This window comes from Sapajus apella, unplaced genomic scaffold (assembly GCF_009761245.1).
Source record: "Sapajus apella isolate SASKATOON/1434 unplaced genomic scaffold, GSC_monkey_1.0 scaffold44, whole genome shotgun sequence".
In the NCBI taxonomy this organism is placed as follows: Eukaryota; Metazoa; Chordata; class Mammalia; order Primates; family Cebidae; genus Sapajus; species Sapajus apella.
In genome coordinates this window covers 5,455,988-5,476,852 of record NW_022436984.1, presented here as the reverse complement: position 1 = coordinate 5,476,852, position 20,865 = coordinate 5,455,988, and the positions used below count along the sequence as shown (strand labels likewise).

The following is a 20,865-nucleotide window of genomic DNA, read 5'->3' as shown; positions in this document are numbered from 1 at the left end:
CTTTTAGTGATTTGCTCTATACCAAGATAGTTTTCTCAAGCCAAATTTTCTTGAGTAATATTCCTTGGGTTTGCTTTCCAATATAGACTGATAAAATGTTTAACAATGCTTCTAACTTTTAAGCTATTTTGTTTCCTTAACCTTGTATTTCTGGTGATTTTAAGGTTTCTACAATTTGAAATAGTTTTTAACATCATAAAACACTGGTGATATCATTTCTTTATTACCTTCCCAAATATGCCTTTTATTTTTATGTACAAGGGCTCTTGGGAATGATTCTCTCAGAGGCTTAAGCTGTGCTTTGCCTTTCATGAGAACTGAAATTATTTGGTAAGCGCTTGCTTTCTTTTTAGCTTCTAATTTTTCCCTATTTTATTTTGTACATGATATTTGTTTCAAGGTCAAAGGTTCCGTTACAGTTACTATGATGAATCCCAGGGGGAGATTTATAGATCCATTGAACATCTAGATAAAATGGTAAGTCTTTCAGGTGTGGGATTTTAATGCTCTAAGGCTTTTTCTTTAATTTCAGATTAGTAATTCAAGACTTAATATGTTGAAATAATATAATGGACTAATTTTTTTCCCTATCTTTAAATGTACAAAATGCAATGTGTCATCATATAAATACTGACTAAAAGAATAATCCCTATTCTAATAGGAATTTCCTTCTTCATAATTTTATTTGATTAATGAGAATATTTGAGAATAATTATATGTGGATTTAAAATACTTTTTAGATAAGTACCTTAGCTTTAGGGACAGTAGGGTACTAATATTATTATTTACTGTTAAGCAGTAATAACCATAGCAGATGATGGGATACTTTGACTCTAATTCCTATTTGTTTCATGGCTTTCTGATATATTTCTTCTGACTCTTTCTGAACAGCATTGTTGTTTCTTACAATTTATTAAATAACTTAGTATATTTTTATTTTTAAGTGATAATGAAGATTTTATGAATTAGCTAATAAAAATTTGTGTTCTTTGGAGGAACTATAGTAAACTATAAATTGTTGCCCCTTTACCTCTGAAAATAAAGACATCATAGCCTTATAATGACAGTATACAGGAATTCCAGTGTACATAAAATTTAGCTAACTTAAATCTTGTCTTCTGTGCTGAAGGGATTCATACAAATACTTTATTTTAATTTTTAAAATTTCAGGCATGTTTACTTTGTTTTGTTAATTTATTTTTATTATTTCCTTGGATCAGCAGTTTGACCTGACAGGCATGTTTATTTTGGAACTACTTTTTTTTCTTCAAATTTTTAGAAGCTCTCAAAATGATCTAAAATTTAATGGAATTAATATTTAAACATAAACTCATATCATTGATATATTTGTGTAAAATATCCTGTAAATCAGATTGTTAGATATAATTCCATTTTTGTTTTGATTTGCATTTCCCATTGCTCTTAAGCATGCATATTAAGACATTTCTTTTTCTGTTTTTTTAAGAGACAGGGTCTCACCCTGTTACCAAGGCTGGAGTGCAGTCACACATAGCTCCCTGCAACCTGGAATTCCTGGGCTTATTGCTGCCTTAGCCTCCAGAGTAGCTGGGATTATAGGCATATGCCACCATAGCCAACTAATATTTATTTATTTAGAGATAAGGTCTCACTCTGTGGCCCAAGCTGGAGTGCAGTGGTGTGATTTCGGCTCACTGCAGCCTCTAACTCCCTGGCTCAAGTGATTCTCCCACCTCAGCCTCCCGAGTAGCTGGGACATAGGCGCCTACCACCAAGCCCATCTAATTTTTATATTATTTGTAAAGACAGGGTTTCATCATGTTGCCCAGGCTGGTCCCAGACTCCGGAGCACAAGTGATCTGGCAGCCTCAGGCTCTCAGAAGTCCTGGGATTATAGGCATATGCCACTGTGCCCAACGTACGTGTGTGTGTGTGTGTGTGTGTGTGTGTGTGTGTGTGTACGTGTACAAGGTCTTGCTTTAATTGCCCAGGCTGGTTCCTCCTGCCTCCCAAAGTGGTAGGATTACAGATGTGAGCCACCACCCTTGGCACATAGTAAGACTTGAATTTTATGGGCTGGAGCCTTTAGGTGTCTATTAAAAAGAACAATTAAAAAAGCATAAGAACAAACATTATTTTTACAGATGCAAATTTTTTTTTCCTCTTCGTTTGTCCTTTTGCTCTTTTTACAATTTCTTAGTTTATTATCTTGTTTTTGGGCCATTTAGATTTTTCTTTTTCTTTTTTTTTTTAAACATATCTCACTTTGTCACCTAGGCTGGAGTGTGGTGGCACCATCATGACTCACTGTTGCCTCAACCTCCCAGGCTCAGGCAGTCCTCCCACCTCAGCCTCCTGAGTGGCTGGGAACACAGATGCTCACCACCACACCTGGCTAATATTTTTTGGTAATTTTTTGTAGAGACGAAGTTTCACCTTGTTTCCCATAATGGTCTGGAACTCCTGAGATCAAATGATCTACCCTCCTCGGCCTCCCAAAGTGCTGAGATTACAGGCATGAGCCACAGCGCCTGGCCTAGATATTGTTTTTTTTTTTTTTTTTTTTTTTTTGAGATGGAGTTTTGCTCTTTTTGTCCAGGCTGGAGTGCAATGGCACAATCTTGGCTCTCACCGCACCCTCTGCCTCCCAAGTTCAAGTGATTCTCCTGCCTCAGCCTCCGCAGCATTGGGATTATAGGTGCGCACCACCATGCTGGGCTAATTTTGTATTTTTAGTAGAGACACAGTTTCTCCATGTTGGTCAGACTGGTCTCAAACCCCTGACCTCAGGTGATCCTCCTGCCTCAAGCCTCCCAAAGTGCTGGAATTACAGGTGTGAGCCACTGTGCCAGGCTGGCCTGGATTTTTCTTAAAAAGAGTTTTAATTTGTTGTTTTAAATACAGAATTTTAAAATATAATTCTTTTTTTTTTTTTTTAAGAGAACTTCAAAGCTACTAGAAATCAAGAAACATATTCTTACCTAGCTTAGAAGTATAGTAGATATTGATCCTACTGTCATTTTTTTTCTTGAAGTGCTATGATAGTAATAATATTTCTTTTTTTTTGAGATGAAGTCTCCCTCTGTTGCCCAGGCTGGAGTGCAGTGGCACATCTCGGCTCACTGCAATCTGAGCCTCCCGGGTCTAAGCGATTCTCTTACTTCAGCCTCCTGAGTAGCTGGGACTACAGTCATCCACCACCACGCCCAGTAAATTTTTTTGTATTTTTAGTAGAGACGGGGTTTCACCATGTTAGCCAGGATGGTCTCGATCTCCTGACCCTGTGGTCTGCCCACCTCGGCCTCCCAAAGTGCTGGGATTACAGGTGTGAGCCAGCATGCCCGGCCTTTTTATTTTCTTTTTTTTTTTTTGAGACAAGAGTTTTGCTCTTGTTGCCCAGAATGGCGTGCAGTGGCGCTATCTCAGCTCACCGCAACCTCCGCCTTCCAAGTTCAAGAGACTCTCCTGCCTCAGCCTCCTGAGTAGCTGGGATTACAGGCATGTGCCACCACGCCCAGCTAATATTTGGTATTTTTATTAGGTATGGAGTTTCTCCATGTTGGTCAGCCTGGTCTCAAACTCCTGACCTCATGTGATCTGCCCGCCTCTGCCTCCCAAAGTACTGGGATTATAGGCATGAGTCACTGCGCCTGGCTGGCCTGCATTTTTCTTAAAAGGAATTTTAATTTGTTGTTCTAAATACAGAATTTTAAAATACAATTATATTCTTATTTAGCTTAGGAGTAGATATTAGTCTTACTGTCTTTTTTCTAGAAGGGCTATGATAGTTATAATATTTATTTTTTCTTTTCTTTTCTCTTCTTTCTTTCTTTTTGTTCTTTCTTTTCTTTCTTTCCAGTGTCTCCCTCTGTCGCCCAGGCTGGAGTTGAGTGGCACAGTCACAGCTTACTGCAGCCTCAAACTGCTGGACATAAAATATCTTCCTACCTCAGCCACCCAAGTAGCTGAGACTGTAGGCATGCACCACCATGCGTGGCTAATTATTTTTATTTTTATTTTTTAGAGACGGGGTTTCGTCACGTTGCCTAAGCTGATGATATTTATTTTAATTTTTTAAATAACACAAATAATTTTGGTATTTATTCATAAACAGTATGAAATATAGCAGAACTATCTCTAACTTGCTCTCTGTGACTGTTGACAGATTATTTTAATACTTTAGTCTTCATTTCTTTATCTGGAAGACAATAGACTTCGACTAGATGGTCTCCAAATTGTCTTTAAATTCTGTCTGCTTTTAAGTCTGCAGTTCGTTCAAATCAACTCTACCAATGTGTTAAGCCTCATGCATATGTTTTAGTACAAGATTATTTGGTCTAAAGTATATCAAATATTTTAGTAAGGAATCTGGATTTGAATGTGTAAATAGAATATATCATGTAGTATATTTTATTAAAGCCAAATGTAATGAATGTGAAGTTAGTTACTTAGTGTGTTTATCATATTGAAATTTACCTTAGTTGCTACTTTATTGTCCAATAGTTTTACCTTTAGAATTTTATTTGGATTTTAATGTATTACCTTCTCTTTTGGCTTCTTGATGTTTTCATTTCAGTTGATTAACTCTCCTTTGACTTTTAGTTCTAGTCTTCTTCTGAGGCTTAGTTCTCAGTTGCCTCAGAAAACTTTTTCTGGCTTTCTCCATATAGCAAATGATTAATGATTGTCAAAGCAAATGGTGAATGGGTATGTGCTATATGTCTGGTACTCTGTGCAGTATTGAAGATACAAAGAAGAGAAAACATAGTCCATGACTTAATGGAAGTTAGAGTCCAGTGATTGAACACACTTACAAAGAAGCCATTATAATATAGAGAGCTGAGAGACATTTAGGAGGTAGAACGAAAAGGACTTTAGTGATTAATTAGGTATGTCACGTTAAGGGAGTATTGGCATGTGGGATGATTTCTGGGTTCCATGTATATTTAGATGCTGTTTACTCATTAATACAGGGAATATAAGAAGGACGGATTTAAGGAAAAAGATGAGCTTAATTTTAGACATGGCTTTTATGTTATGTTTAGAACTGCACTTTTTGATACCACCAGGCACATGTATTTGTTGAGTACTTGAAGTGTGGTTATACAACTTGAGATATGTCATAAGTGTAGAATATACACTGGATTTTGAACACGTAGTATGAAAGGAACAAAACATCTCAAAAATAATCTGTCTTGATTATATTATAAAATAGTACTGCTAGATTGTGTTTAATAAAATGTCTTAAAATTAATTTTTTAAAAATATGGCTATAAGAAATTTTTATTTTTTAAATATGGTTAAAAGAAAATTTAAAATTACATATATGGTCTGCATTTTACGTGTGTGTGTGTGTGTGTGTGTGTGTGTGTGTGTGTGTACATGTATCTACATTTAATTTAATTTAATTTAATTTTTTTGAGATGGAGTTTTGCCTTTGCTGCCCAGGCTGGAATGTAATGGTGCAATCTCGGCTCACCACAACCTCCTCCTCCTGGGTTCAAGCAGTTCTCCTGCCTCAGCCTCCTGAGTAGCTGGGACTACAGGCATGTGCCACCATGCCTGGCTAATTTTGTATTTTTAGTAGAGAGAGGATTTCTCCATGTTGGTCAGGCTGGTTTTGAACTCCAGACCTCAGGTGTTCCACCCACCTCGGCCTCCCAAGGTGCTGGGATTACAAGTATGATCCACTGTGCCTGGTTGGCCTGCATTATATTTTTATTGGACAGTACTGGTTCAGCACATGAAGATAGGTCTGGATGGAGATAAACATTTGGAAGTTACTGGTGTATGAGGAGTGGACGGGAAGAAAGGATGTTAATGCCGTTGTTCAGAGAGTCAATCTCGAGAGAGAGTATAAGGAATAGGAAGAAAGGGAGAGTTAGATCAGACAGATATACCAGCATTAAGTGGAGAAGGAGTTAAAGAAGAGCCAGTAAAATTCTACTTAAGAGAGAACTGAGAATGAGCGGTACCATAGAGAGAATGAGCTTTAGCAAGGAGAGAGGAAGAGTATCAAATGCTGCACAGAGGTGAATTAAGAACCTTGCAAGAGCAATTTCAGTAGAATCAGGTTAGAAGCTAAATTGGAATGAAGAGGCAAAAATCAAATGTGAGAAATTGTTCTCTAGTAGTTTAAGTATGATAGAAAACAACAATATTTAAATATTAATTGATGTGGTAGATGAGGAGATCCAGGGAAACACAGTCAAAGGAGGAGTTTTTAAAAATGGAAACTGAGATTACTTTAGAATTTCTAGTAACATTAATTACTAATTTTAGGTCTTGGAGAGATTTGACTCAAGATTATATCAGCTGTATGATTCTCATTTCTCCCTGGCTTTTCTTGTCTTACATTTTATTCATTTAGGAAAGAATCTATAAGGAGGAATGGGTGTATGTTTGTGAAATATAAATTATTAATGGTATGTATGTAAATTTCCCCCGTCATTAAAATTACCCTTTTTTGGTTAGGGAGCCATACAGAAAATAATTTTAAAAGATATCTCAGTACTAAAAATTTTCAGAGTAGATAAAGTCTTCCTGGACATGATCTTTAGCAAGTTTGTACTAAATTTTATGAAACAGCAATGCTTTTTGCACCAAAAATAGTAAGAATAACTCTAGTCAGAACCACATTCTCAAACACCATACATAATTTACATTTGGATGTCTTATAAACAGCTCATACTGAACATATCCAAACTGAATTCCTCGTTTTCTTCCTACCAAGACCTGTTCTACTTCCAGACTTTCTTAATTCAGGCGATGGTAGTTACCCTTCCACTTTCCTAACTGGTCTTATTAGACCTGCCGTTGTCTTCTTCAGTCTCAGGCAGCTTAAAGTAGGAACTAAAGCAACTCTTTTAAAATCTTACTCTTCTGCTCATATCTCCTGTAAAATTGCCCCTTTTCAGTCAGAATAAAAGCCAGTGTCTTTACAATGGTTGGGCTAAAAGGACCAACCTGATTTGCAGCCCCCAAATGTTAAGAGCCCTCCATTTTCTTTCTTTTACTCTTTCTTCACTCTACTGTGGACACAGTAATCTCCTTACTGTGTCTTGATAATGCCATATATGTGCCCAGCTTAGGGCTTTGGCTATTTTGCACTTGACTGTCTCATTTACCTCAAGTCTGCTCAGCTCTCACCTTTTCTGTGGGGTCTTCTGACTACTCTATTTAATTTTGCATCCTACATCCTACCCTTGTAGTATTCCCAATCCACTGTACCCTGTTCTACTTTTTCTTGTAAAAAACTAAATAATTTACTTACTACATTTCTGTCAATCAGGGTATTTGTATACAGAGTGCCTAGAGTAGTGATGAGAACATAAGTACGTGCTCAGTATTTATTATTCAAATGAATACAATCTTCCTGTATGCAATTTAAAAACATGACTATTCTAACTGTCACATGCAAGGGAAACAAAAGAAATTTATAATAAATATATATTTAAGAATGTAAATACCCAGGCATAACTAAATTAGAAGGTACAATGAAGTATTTAAATCTTTATGAATAATATTATTAATATAAAAACAGCTACAAATATAAACTTACACAGTTATATATTTATGACTGAAATTGCTAAGTGCTATTGCTAGTGACTTGATTTTCCAAAATGGTGAACAGTTTTTAGTAAACTTGTAAACATAACAAAGTACAGTCTTCCCTCACTTTAAATGATAGTTTTATTCCTGGGAAACTCATTGTATATTAAAATCAACACAAAACTTCTGTTTGTATATAAAGTGAATTATTATTTAATTAAGGCTGTAGATATTCTATAAGTCTTATTGATGGAGAACAATCTTTATGTATATGAAACTGTCAGTGTCAGCATCCCTTGAATCCCACTGAGTCCCAACAGCATCTTCAAATTAGTTTGACAGCCAAAAAGTGTGCATCATTTTCTGTTATGCTCCTTGGATGAACAGTTGTTCATTGACCTTACCCTGCTGTATTTTTATTCTCAGTACTTATTACTGCATGACTTATTCATTTACTGATTTGTCTTGGGGTTATCTCCCTCATTGGATTATATAAGCTTCATGAGATCAGGAACTTTGTCCATTTTCCATCCCAGTGCCTGTCAGTGGGCACGCAATATATACATTTGTTGAATGAATGATGGATAAATGGATAGGGAGAGTGGTGAGAAATGAAGCTTAAAGACTCTAGAACAGCTATTTTGAAGAATTTTAAATAGAGAAGTGATAAAATTGTTTTGTATTTGAATAGATCATATGACTGCAGTGTAGCCAAGGGGTTGGAAGGGGGCTGGAGGAGTTAGGTAGTCAAGATGAGAAATGATGGTAATTTAGACAATGGGTGGGGTGGTGGTGGTAGAAGAGAGGGACAGAAATGTATATATTCAATATATTTAGGAGACAAATTGATGATGGGACTTGGAGGTGGATTGAGGTTGGGGGTGAAGGAAATGTCAAAGGTGACGCCTAAATTTTTGGCTGTGCTGCTGTTTGGGTGGTTGTGTTTACTTAGGCCATAAGCACAGGAAGAAAGGACCAAAATTTTTTGGGGGGCAGGAAGATCATAAATTCTATTAGGGATATGTTATGTTTGCTGTTGCCTTTAAGACATCTAAATAGAGATGTCAGTCAGGTAGACATTTGGATTTTCATTTTGCCAATTATTTTTGAGTGCATATACATCCTGAGGCATTGGTGGAGATACAGCAGTAAACAAACATGGCTCTTGCTGTTATAAAACTTGTAATTGGAAGAGACACGTATTAATTTTAAAAGGTAAGGAAATATGTTAATTAGTGTGAAGTAGTAATGTGTGCAGAAAATAGCTAAAAAGGTTTTGAGATGGTAGATGATTGGAGGCTGTTTTGGATTGAGTGGTGTGAGAAAGGTATATACAATTTCATACCTTGAGGATGAAAATTACAGTGAGTTCTGAATGATAAGAAAGAGCAAACCAAGTAAAGATCAGAGGGAAGAGCATTTTAGACAGGAGAAGTTGCCAGTGCAAAGACCTTAAGATTGGAAAGAGGCTGATGTGTTAGAAGAAAAGGAAAAAGCCGGTGTTGTGGGAGTATGGTGCCTGAGAGGAAGAAGAGTGGTGTGTAAGCTGTGGTAAAAAAGGCAGAGATCTGATAATACAGGGTAATAATTGAGGGTAAGAACTTTATGTAAGTGCAATAGGAAGTGAAATGATATAATTTGCATTATTTTTAAGATCACTCTGGTAGTTGTATGGCAAATGGATTATACAGGAGGGTCAGAAGTAGCAACAGTGGGGCCGAGTGCAGTGGTTCACACCTGTAATTCCAGCAGTTTGGAAGGCTGAGGTGGGTGGATCGCTCAAGGTCAGGAGTTTGAGACCAGTCTACCCACCATGGTAAAACCCCATTTCTCCTAAAAATACAAAAATTAGCTGGGCATGGTGATGCACGCCTGTAGTCCCAGCTATTTGGGAGGCTGATGCAGGAGAATTGCTTAAACCTGATAGGTGGAGGTTACAGTGAACCAAGATCGCACCACTGCAGTCCAGCTCCAGGGTCAGAGCGAGACTCTGTCTCAAAAAAAAAAAAAAAAAAAAAAAAAGAAGTAGCAACAGTGGGCCATTGGTAGAAGGAAGTTCAAGAGAGAGATGATAGTAACTTCAGATCTTTTCAGAAATAAGAGTCAAAAGGGCTTTGCTAATGGGCTGACTGTTTCGGTTTGGAGCTCAGACAAGGCTTTCAATTGGACTAGAGATGGACGTTTGGGAGGTCTCAGTAGATAATTAAGGCCAGGACAGAGATGAGATTGGCTACTATAGTAATCATTAACCCTGTCATTGCAACAGAACTCACTGGTGGAACTTTGTTGAAATTTGCTGAGAACCTGTCGCAAAAAAGAAAAAAAGGGAAAAAATTGTGCAGTAGAACCAGTTAGCTCAGGATGACTTCTGCATTTGCATCTGATTTACCTTACATTAGATATCCCAAATTACTGGAACATAATTTTTAAAATTCTATTCAAATCCCCTGGAATGTAATTTCTGAATAAATATTGAGTATTTGCTTCATATTAATATGATTGAATTTAATGGTTGATTTTAACATTTGGACTTGGAGTTGATTTTTGTGGTCCATTTGTTGAGATATTTTTATTTATATACAGAATTTTTAAATGGCTCATAAATAAGGGTTCTATTTTAGTAGTGTACTGTTGATTCAACTTACAAGTCAATTCTGGGAGTTAGAATATAGGAGTCAAAATAATAAGAATGGTTAGCTCTAGACATAAACTTAGGTGTGTTTGTGTTACCTTTATGTATATATTGAAGTCGTTAGTCAGACTTCAATAATGTATTGTCTTAATTGATGTATATAATCAGATGGTGAATCTACTTTTGCATATTTCTTTTTTAATAGATTATATTATAAATAATTTAATTCATTTGAGAACCATTATCTTGGTTTTCATATGTGATATTTTCAGCCGAAATGTACTTGGATGGCTCTCCAAAGAACCATTAGAAAAACACTAAGAATTTTGAATTGTAACATTTCGATTCAAATGTTACAATTAATAAGTATACATTTTCAAAGTTTGGTAGAGTAAAAAGAAACTAAGCATAAAATTTTAGATTATATCTCTTCAAAATTAGCATGTTAATTAAGTTCTGATCCTTTTTTAACAGAAAACTATTACTAAATATAGTTATTGCAATGCTGGAAAATAAAACCATTTCTAAGTTGCCAAAGAAAAATAGCTGTTCTTCTTATTGCAAAATGTTTATATTTCTAGCACTTGAATATCTTAGAAATTATGTGAAAAAAACACATAAAATATAGGAGAACAAACTATCAAATATAGTTGGGAAAAATTATGTAACTGTAGCATAGGATATCTAAACTCTGAAGATCTTATAATTTTATTGGCTATAGACCAGTTTTTTGGGTAATTAATACTTTGCAATGTCAATAATTACTATGACTAAAGTGGAACCTATTTGGAGATACTGATCTTGTGAATTTTACTTGAAATAACAACCATAGTTATTCATATTTTATGTATATATATATGAGGCGGTCATAGGTTATCATTTTTATTATACCACTTTTTTTGGTGTAGACCAGTGTTTCATTATGGATATTGGTAAATTATGATTTGGCAAGGATAATCTGAAAATGTCATTGTATTCATCTGTTATAACTTCTTTTTCTTTTAAATTTGTCAATTACGTCACTTAATTTGAACATGAACTACTTTTCTTCCTTCCTACTATTTTAAAAGTGAAAATTGTTCCTTTTGTTAACTCATACTTCTTTCTCTTGAACCTAAGCCAGCAGCTTCTTCGTAGGTTTTATTACATTTTCTGTAAGATAGCCATTTATTAGTACATTACTTAGCACTACTATTTTTAAGGTGAGCTTTTTCTATAGAACTTTCACCGTTAGGATTTTATGTTGATGCCTCTTAAAGAAACTAGAATATTTCCTTTTCCTACTCCACCTCACTAAATGTGTACTCATCGCAAATATAAATGTATATCCTTTAAAAAATGAGACCAGAATTCTATTGATTCAATAATATTGTGTTAATTATGTTGGAATTAAAAGATGTGATTCTGGTTTTTATTTCATGAGTGTCTCTAAAATGTTTTGCTACTCCTTTGCGTTTGTTATTTTTGGGAGAGATTTACTTCCGGGTGATAATTTTTAGATTGCCATTTTATTAAATATAAACTTTTTTAAAAAAGAGAACATATTTGTTGTCTTATCAGAGTCCTGAATTTGAGCTTTGTCAGTTAATACTGCCTATTTAGTTTAGGGTTGACACTTGGAATTTGACACAATATTCACTGATTACTTGAAGAGTCAACACAATGATAGATTGGTTCACCCCCTAAATTTAGGGAGCTAGCTTTCAGTGTGCGTATTTCTTGCTGAAACTTAAATTTAGAAACCCATAATCCTTGATGGATAGGCTTTTGGTATTTATGTCTGCCTTATATCTTAGAGCTGAATGGGTAGTATAGTGACCCATTCTACTTCTCCACATTAAGTTTATGTGAACAATCAAATTTTCACTATACTATGCCTTAGGAAGTTCTCATTGCCTGGACTTTAGAGTCACTGATCATATCTTCTACCGTTTTAATAAATAAAAAAGGTAATTCAGCGTAATTGGGAAGGACATTCTTTTTCACCTTCTTGGACTGTTGCCAACAGCATTGAACTAGCATTTCTGTCTCTTTAGAATTTTCCTAATAGTAATCTCATAGTTGTTAACCTAAAAACATAGGTATATCTAAAAGTGTATTTGCCAGTATTTTGTATTAGTTAATAATGTTCCATTTCTAAATTTTATCATTATTGTTTTTGTTTGCATACTTAATGAATTTTTCAATAAGAGAGGTTCACCTATGAGAAAAGCCTTAATTTTCCCCTTTGTATTTTCTTATAAAGAGGCATACCTCTTAAAATATCACTTGTGTCAGCCAATTGAGTATAATTGAATTAATTTTTGCACTAGTAAGTTTATATCACACATATATGCAAGAATTAAAATTATTGCATATTTAACTTCCTAACTCCCATCATCTCAATTTTTAAATTTTCTCTGTTGTAATTTAACCAGTATATCTTAATTTTGAACTCTTTTTTTTTTTTTTTTTTTTTTTTTTTTTTGAGACGGAGTTTCACTCATGTTACCCAGGCTGGAGTGCAATGGCGCGATCTCGGCTCACCGCAACCTCCGCCTCCCGGGTTCAGGCAATTCTCCTGCCTCAGCCTCCTGAGTCGCTGGGATTACAGGCACGCGCCACCATGCCCAGCTAATTTTTTTTTTGTATTTTTAGTAGAGACGGGGTTTCACCATGTTGACCAGGATGGTCTCGATCTCTTGACCTCGTGATCCACCCGCCTCGGCCTCCCAAAGTGCTGGGATTACAGGCTTGAGCCACCGCGCCCGGCCCTGAACTCTTTACTTAGTAGTATCTTCTCTGCATTTATAATCTCCTGTTTTTCTATATTAGGATTTCTTGCCCAGTTAGTTTGAATTCTTTGTCTTCTGAAATGTGATCATTAGTTTTCTTCTGTTTAAATTCATATCAGTATATAAATGTGATGTTTGTTCTGAATGTGCTTTGAGATTTTAATATTAAAATGTACATTAAAATCTCAGTGTCATGTTATTTATTAATGAGTTGATTTATATTTAAGGTAAAGTGTTCTAGATAGATTTCATTCAGGAGCATTAAAAGTTCACTTACTATATGTATGCAAGTTGTAGCTATGTGAGTGTTCAAAGAATTGGTAGTATGACTCTTGTTATATTTTAATAAATCACAGTAGTCAATGAAAAAGAGAAATTCAGAGCCAGGACTATGCCTTTTTGTGCCTCCGTTCATTTATCTCTAGGGAGTTATATCTTGATCATCCATTATTTATGGAAGAGATTTAGAATTCCATCTCTGCATTACTATAATCCATTCTTGGATTAGAAATGTACTGTGATGTTTTTGGCATCAGAATTATGATATTATTTAATCTTAGGTTTAACTTTTTTTTGCTTGTTGTTTTTTTTGAGACAGAGTCTTGCTCTGTTGCCCAGGCTGGAGTGCAGTGGCGCAATCTCGGCTCACTATAACCTCCACTTCCCAGATTCAAGTGATTCACCTGTCTCCCAAGTAGCTGGGATTACAGGCGTGTGCCACTACGGCTGGCTAATTTTTGTATTTTTAGTAGAGACGTGGTTTCACCATGTTGGCCAGGCTGGTCTCAACTCCTAAGCTCAGGTGATCCACCTGCCTCGGCCTCCCAAAGTGCTGGGAGTACAGGCATGAGCCACACTGCCTGGCCTATCTTAGGTTTAACTTTTAAGTTAGTATTTCTCTGAGCTTATATTCCAAGTGTCAGTGGAGAGTGTTGACCTGGAAGCCCCCTGGTTGGCAAGGGACAACCAACTTAGCATTACAAACTGGTTATGGACCAATCTGAGAGTGGCTAATTCATGTGCAAGCAATTCAAAGTTGATTGTACATGTGTATGTCTATGTTTCAGTTGTGTATATTTACACACATATGTGGAATATTGATAATGTTTGTGAAGGACTTGGATTCTGAAGAAAGGTTTTTTTTTTTTTTTGTAGAATTAAATTTTGATGCTGCCACTGTAAAATTTCTGTCACCTACTGGTTACTATCATTTTTTTAGATGAGTTTTTTTAAACGATGTTTATCTGATTACTCTTGGTGCTTTTACACTGTTTTGTTAAAATGTGAAATAAAAACAAAAAACAAAGAATAACCAGTTAAGTCCCTAGTTAAACCATCATTTACATTTCTCCCAGAGGTTATGAATCCAATTTATTAAATAGAAAATATTTTAACTGAATAAGAAAATAATATAATTGGTGAATGAATTAGCTTGAATCAATGATTTATTTCCCTTACTTGGTGATTTGCTCTATAAAGTTATAAATACATTATTTAATGTATTTGGAGATTGTAGAATTTAGTGTAAACTACTGTTCAAGTCATAGTGGTTGTTTTGACAGTAGTCTAACAAGTTTTATTCTGTATTAAGATCTTGAAAACAAGGCATTCTAGTTTAAAGAACAAAGAGATGAAAATCTTTCCTTTATTATTAATCTTATTCGTATAGATCAGTGTTGTAAGCTGGGCTCGGTGACTTACACCTGTAATCCCAGCACTTTGGGAGGCCAAATCGGGCAGATCACTTAAAGGTCAGGAGTTTAAGACCAGCCTGACCAACATGGTGAAACTTGGTCTCTACTAAAAATACAAAAATTAGCTGGGTGTGGTGGTGCGTGCCTGTAATCCCAGCTACTCCGGGGGCTGAGGCAGGAGAATCGCCTGAACCCAGGAGGCGGAGGTTGCAGTGAGCTGAGATCGCGCCATTGCACTCCAGCCTGGATGAGAGTGAGACTCCATCTCAAAAAGAAAAAACAGAGAGATCTGTGTTGCTTAAACCTGCTTTTATCATGAGCTTTAAATTAATTAAAAGATGTTAACTATTTTCTTAGTTTGTGGTTTTTTTTTTTTTTTTTCACATACCTAGATTATTTAATGCTGGTAATTTAAAATACCTTACACTGTTGATATTGAAGTATATGTTATGGAAATAGTTCAATTACAATTAACTCTTGATTTTTCATGCCAAAAGCAGGAAAAATATAATAGATATGGAGAAAAGAGCCATAAGTTAAATTTTAGGTTCCATATGCAGATTTTCAGAGTAGACTTACTTTTGTGTATTCTTTCTGTGAGGAAGTTAAAATATTATAAAATGTTTGAGGATTATGAGATAAATGACAACTGGTTAAAGTAGTATAGAAACATACCTGGAGGTTGGAGAAAATAAGCTGGGGATTAAAAGCTTTCTGTTAATAGAGTTAATTATAATGGTATTATCTTTGATGAATGAGTCTGATGTTTCACAAGGTTTATGTAATCTGTTTTCTTTGTGTCTCCCTAATGAAGAATTATGTTTAAGTAACAGTTTTAAAATATGATTAGGAAATAATAAATATTGTCCTTTTTCTTTTATTTTTTCCCCCTCTTCTTTGTTGTTTTTTTAGGGTATGAGTATCATAGAACAATTAGACCCTGTATCTTTTAGCAATTACTTGAAGAAATACCATAATACTATATGTGGAAGACATCCCATTGGGGTGTTATTAAATGTAAGTATCCTTAGGAAAGCCTTGACTTAATATTTGGTCATGTGGTATTACAAAATATCTCATTATTGTAATACAGTGGCATCACTGGTTTTATGTACCTGTGGTCAAGTTTCTTTTTAGTATCTTTAGCATAATTTGGAGTTTCATTGCCTTTGCTTACTTGAATAAAGTTATTTATCATTGGAATACAGTTTAATACTTTCTGTTAAATACAGAAAGTTATTTAGAATAGAGACCCTTATTTTCTCTTGATTCTTAGTTCCAATATGCTCTTTATAAATAAAAACTAAAGTGACCTTAATTAATTTTTTGGTTTTAGTTAGTGGTCTAGACTCTATAAAAAATAAATGGAAGATTCTGCTGTTACACTTTAGGTGTTCATAATGTAATAAAGCAAGACAGATGATGTTGTTTTTTTTTTTTTTCTAATTAGTAAAACAGTATTAATATACTGAATGAAAATATGACATTCATTAGGAAAGAAGAAAGTGAATGGGAGGAGAAAGTAACTCAGGAATGGGAGGAGAAAGTAACAGTGGGCTCATTTGGAGAAGCAGGGAAATAATGGAGAAGATAATGTAGTCCAGAATAGGCTAGGGTAGGACCCTAACTCCAGTGTTATTTTAATGTGATTTGAAAGGTAATATATTATGATTTTTAGGAAGCATTTTTCTTTTAAGCTGTATTAATTGGCTCAAAGAAAAGCTTTTCAAGAGCTTAAACTAATTTTTGAAATTGAAGCTAGAATTATACTAATTTTCTAAAATCTGAATTGAATCAAATAATATTTTTATTATAAAGTAAATGCTGAACCAATCTACAATTAAAGTAAAAATCCTAGCATATACCTTTTATATCTGGATTTTAATTTATATACATTTCAAATATAGTCAAAGTCAGACAAAGACTGACATCTTCAGACAGAAGTGGCCAGGGATTTGGTTTATACAGTAAAGAGAAATATATTTAAAAAGTTCAAAAGGGTTTAAAAAGTGGCATTATTACAGGGAGAGGAAGGGTATATAATGACTGATACTTAATTATCAAGAAACAAGATTAGAAGTTATTTGAGAGAATGATATTAGGAATTCTTTTTTTCTATTTTAATATGATGCAACAAGAGAAATTCAAGAAACAAAAGAGCAAAAGAAGAATCTAGGCTTCAGCTATGAAGTGGACAATGTCAAACCAGGAACATATTGAATGCCCACTTTTTTATGTGGTGTGTGTCTAACCAAATTTTTCTTTTTCTAGGCTATCACAGAGCTCCAGAAGAATGGAATGAATATGAGCTTTTCCTTTTTGAATTATGCCCAGTCAAGCCAGTGTAGAAACTGGCAAGACAGTTCAGTGAGTTATGCAGCTGGAGCACTCACGGTCCACTGAAGCTCTGAATCCTCAGGGATGCCACCTGCACATTCTCATACTCTGTCCAGGGTCCCAGCCTAGCCTTTACCAAGATACTGGTCCGGGTTTGGGGGGATTCTGAAACCTCAAACTAATAGAACTTTCTTCTCTTTTTTTCTAGTAGGTGTAGTCCTTCCTTAATTTCAACTCATTTAAAAATGCTTTATAGTTTAGGGCAGTGTAAGGAAGGCTGGCATCAAAGTATTTTGATCAAAAAAGATGACAATGTAAAGGCTCAGTTGTGACAGACAGTTTTTTGAAAGTAACTTGTAAAGCATTTACCATATCCTAAATTTGCACTCTTTGCAGACTTGTGCACATATATTCCGCTTTCAGAATAGTTTTGCAAATTGTACACAAACAAACAAAAAAGGTGGAAGCTTTTTAATAAAGAAATTGCATTTATAAATGATCTGTATTAGAATATAATAAATCTCCAGTTATAGTCAATTACTACCCATGTTGTACAACAGATACCTTCTATTTTAGTTGCTAATAAAGGGCTACACAACTCAAAATAGTCTGATTTAAACTTATTGCTCTGTGGTATATATGAAAATTGTTTTTTATTAATTCCATCTCAGAATTTTTGTTTAAAATGGTAAACCTCAGCTCTATGTAAAAATATATTAGGATGTATTTTATATTTTATATATTTATATGATTTTTTTAAAATCAGAAATTAGAATCATATAATCTTAAAGTTTTTAAATTACATGCAGTTTGCCTATTTGTGTGTGACATCCCTTTGTGTCATTACTGTATTGTAACAATATATATTCAAGATTGGTAAAAGAACTTAGATGTAATCCTTGACTTCAAAGATCACATTTGATAGTCTGCAAATGAGGAAACATTGAAGAGTGTTCTTAAGTGTTTTTCATATCATTGCAGACCATACACTGCTGTGTGCTTTTTTAGTGCTTTAAGCAGTTTGACTCTTTTACTTGAATTTTTAGCAAGAGATCATTAACGTCATCAATAAGTCACTGAATTTTCTTACAGTTACACAATTTTTTTGTCATGATTTTTGGTGCGGCTCTTCCAACTAAAATAATGGTATGGTGTTGTATTTGTTTCTTTAGCGTAGACTGGTCTAGTCACTTTGGCCCCCAAAAAAAAGATATAATTCAGTTAATAATTCAGTCACCATGTATGTACTGCATTATACTTATTTTAACTTAACACTGAGTGTCTACATTATATTGGTGAGAGTGTTTATATCGTCAGTGTTATGCCCGAGTAGCACGATTTTTAGATGCCTTGCACCAATTTTATTTAAAGATTTATGTTTTTTATTTATTAAATATCAACTTTCTATACTTGAGTGAGATAAAATAATGTTACCCTTTTAGATTCAAAGTCGTCTACCTATGTATGTGTGGAAATTATACTTTTACACATTAGTGATTTATTTTCCATACTTTAGATACACTTTTGAGTACATTAATATTTATTTCCTGTTTAATATGAACTATAAAAATTTTAAAATTGACAACAGTGAATTTTTAAAATGTTTTCTGAGTATAAGACTAATACGTGATTATTATAGACAATTTGAAAAATACTGAAAAGTTATAAAAAAGAGAAAAAATTATCTGCAGTCTCACGACCCAGAGATAACCCTGTCAATATTTTTCTGTATTTCTTTTCAGTCGTTGTCTATGCTATTTCTATGTATGAGTGTGTGTACATGTGTTTGTGTGTGTGTGTAATAACAAACTTGAGATTATACTGACCATATAGTTATGTACCCTGTTTTTTATAACCTTCGTAAATATTTACCCATGTCTTTGAAAATGCGACTTTTAAAAGTGGCTGTCTAGTATTCTATTGTATGAATATGCCATAATTTAATTACTTCTCTCTTTGGATATTAGGTTGTTCTAATCTTTCACCATTATAAATAATAGTGGGGGAGACATCCTTGTTTGTAAAATTTGATCTCTATATTAGACTCTTTCTTTAGGATATACTCATGTAAATGGAATAAGTGGTTCAGGTTGTGAGAACTTTTTAGGCTCTTTATAATATTTCCAACCTTCAGAACGATTGTGCTAAACTAACAGTGTATGAGCACCCGTCCTACTGCCCCTTCACCAATATCAGTTTTTTGACTCTTTGACAATTTGTTAGCATAACAACATAATCAATTGTTTATTTGATCATTCTAATAAGAGTTGCTTTACAAGTAATCATTTTTGTCTTTCTATAATTTTATGGTTGATTTTTAAAAAGACAAGAGGGTTGCCTAAGATGGGTGGACTGTCGTACAAATATGTTTCTAGCACTTATAAAACCCTAGAAGCTGGACATGGTGGTATGCATCTGTAATCCCAGCTACTTGGAGTGCTGAGGCAGGAGGATCACTTGAGCCCAGCAGCTTGAGACCAGCCTGGGCAATGTAGTAAGCCTCAAAAAACCCTCTAAACAAACAAACAGACCTGCAGAATATTTTGATATCACTCTACCCTTTCCTAGAACATGAACATACCTGGTCATGAAGTAGAAAAAGTTCCAAACTGGTGGTTGAGTGTTGGGTTCTAGTTCTGTTTCTGCCACTGAGTAGTTCTCTGAACTTAAGTGTTCCATGTCATATTGAAACTTTCTCATTTGTAAAATATGGAGGGGATCTCTTAAGTGCTCTCTAGTTTCAAAGCACTTTGATATTGTGACTTTGTTTTTTAGAAGTTCTAGTGTCATTTATTTATAATAGCTACATGAATAATGTAGATTAGAGAGATTATCTTTTGATTTCAACTTCACATACATGGAAATGAAAGTCTTGTTATTTAACACAAAAGGAAATTAGTTTGCATTATTTAATGCAGTTAATATTACCTAAAATGTTGAACTTAAGCTTTTCTACTTTAAGTGCCTTTAAAAGTTTTGTATTTGGAATCTAAAATATAAAGGAAATTCTTATGTAGCTCTATACAGTTGCTTCTTATTATATACTTCTGAGTGTTTTGTAGCAACTTTTTTTTTACATTAGATTGCACAGAGCAGCATATTCATGGGTTCTTCACTGTTCTGCTAGTGAATCCTTGAGAAATGTATGTTAAAGATTAGCTCATTGAGCAGGTAAGTGCTCTGTCTTGGGTGGGCAATAAATCTTCATACAGAATAGGATAAAGAACTATTCAGATACACCAGTATTTGTATTTGGATGTTCCCATTTGGATGGTTGGTGTTCTGAGCTAGTTAATGGTTATTGTTACAGATCTTAAATATTGCTTTGGTATATTTATTCCAAACATAGTTTATTCCCTGAGATTACGGGTTGGTAAACGTTTCTGTAAAAGACCAGATAGTAAATATTTTGGACTTCACAGGCCATATAGCTTCTGTTCTATTTTCCTTGGCAATTGTAGCACAAAACCCGCCATAGACAATGTGTAATCAAATGAATGTGAATGTTTTCTAATAAAAGTTTATTTATACAAAGACGGTGAGCTGGATTTGGCCTGTGGGCCATAATTTGCTGTCTCCTGTCATAGATGGTGTCATTTGTAGTTCAAAAGTTGGCAAATAACCTAAACTGCAAAGAGTGGTGGTAAGTTTCTGCCATCACAGTCTACTCTTAATTTGATATAGTCTGATTGACTGCGTTAGAGTGTGATTTACGATCATAAAGGTAAGTGGGAAATGGGCATGGGAAACTAAGAAGTCTTAGAAATTAGTGTTAGTGGAGCTCATGATTAGTTGTTGCAAATTCTTTAAATTATTCTAAGTGCTTGGCTACCTAGATGATATCAGAAGCTAGATCAGATGACCCTCTTTACCTGAGTATTTTAGGACACTAGACCAA

The 20,865-nt window shown here is 34.6% G+C and overlaps 1 protein-coding gene across 5 annotated transcripts in view; it reads left to right on the top strand.

Moving 5' to 3' along the window:
• MEMO1 (mediator of cell motility 1) overlaps window positions 1-19,991 on the top strand; it is a 136,625-nt gene extending 116,634 nt beyond the window's left edge. For 3 of the 5 annotated variants that reach the window (XM_032239234.1, XM_032239235.1, XM_032239233.1), the window contains 3 exons: window positions 401-477; window positions 15,543-15,647; window positions 16,902-19,991. In XM_032239234.1, coding sequence (XP_032095125.1) covers window positions 401-477; window positions 15,543-15,647; window positions 16,902-17,033 — 314 coding nt within the window. In that variant the 3' untranslated portion in view covers window positions 17,034-19,991. Of the gene's footprint in view, window positions 1-400; window positions 478-15,542; window positions 15,648-16,901 lie in introns of those variants that run through there. The other 2 variants (XM_032239232.1, XR_004257189.1) reach the window with 2 other exon arrangements.
• The last annotated feature ends 874 nt before the right edge of the window (window positions 19,992-20,865 follow it).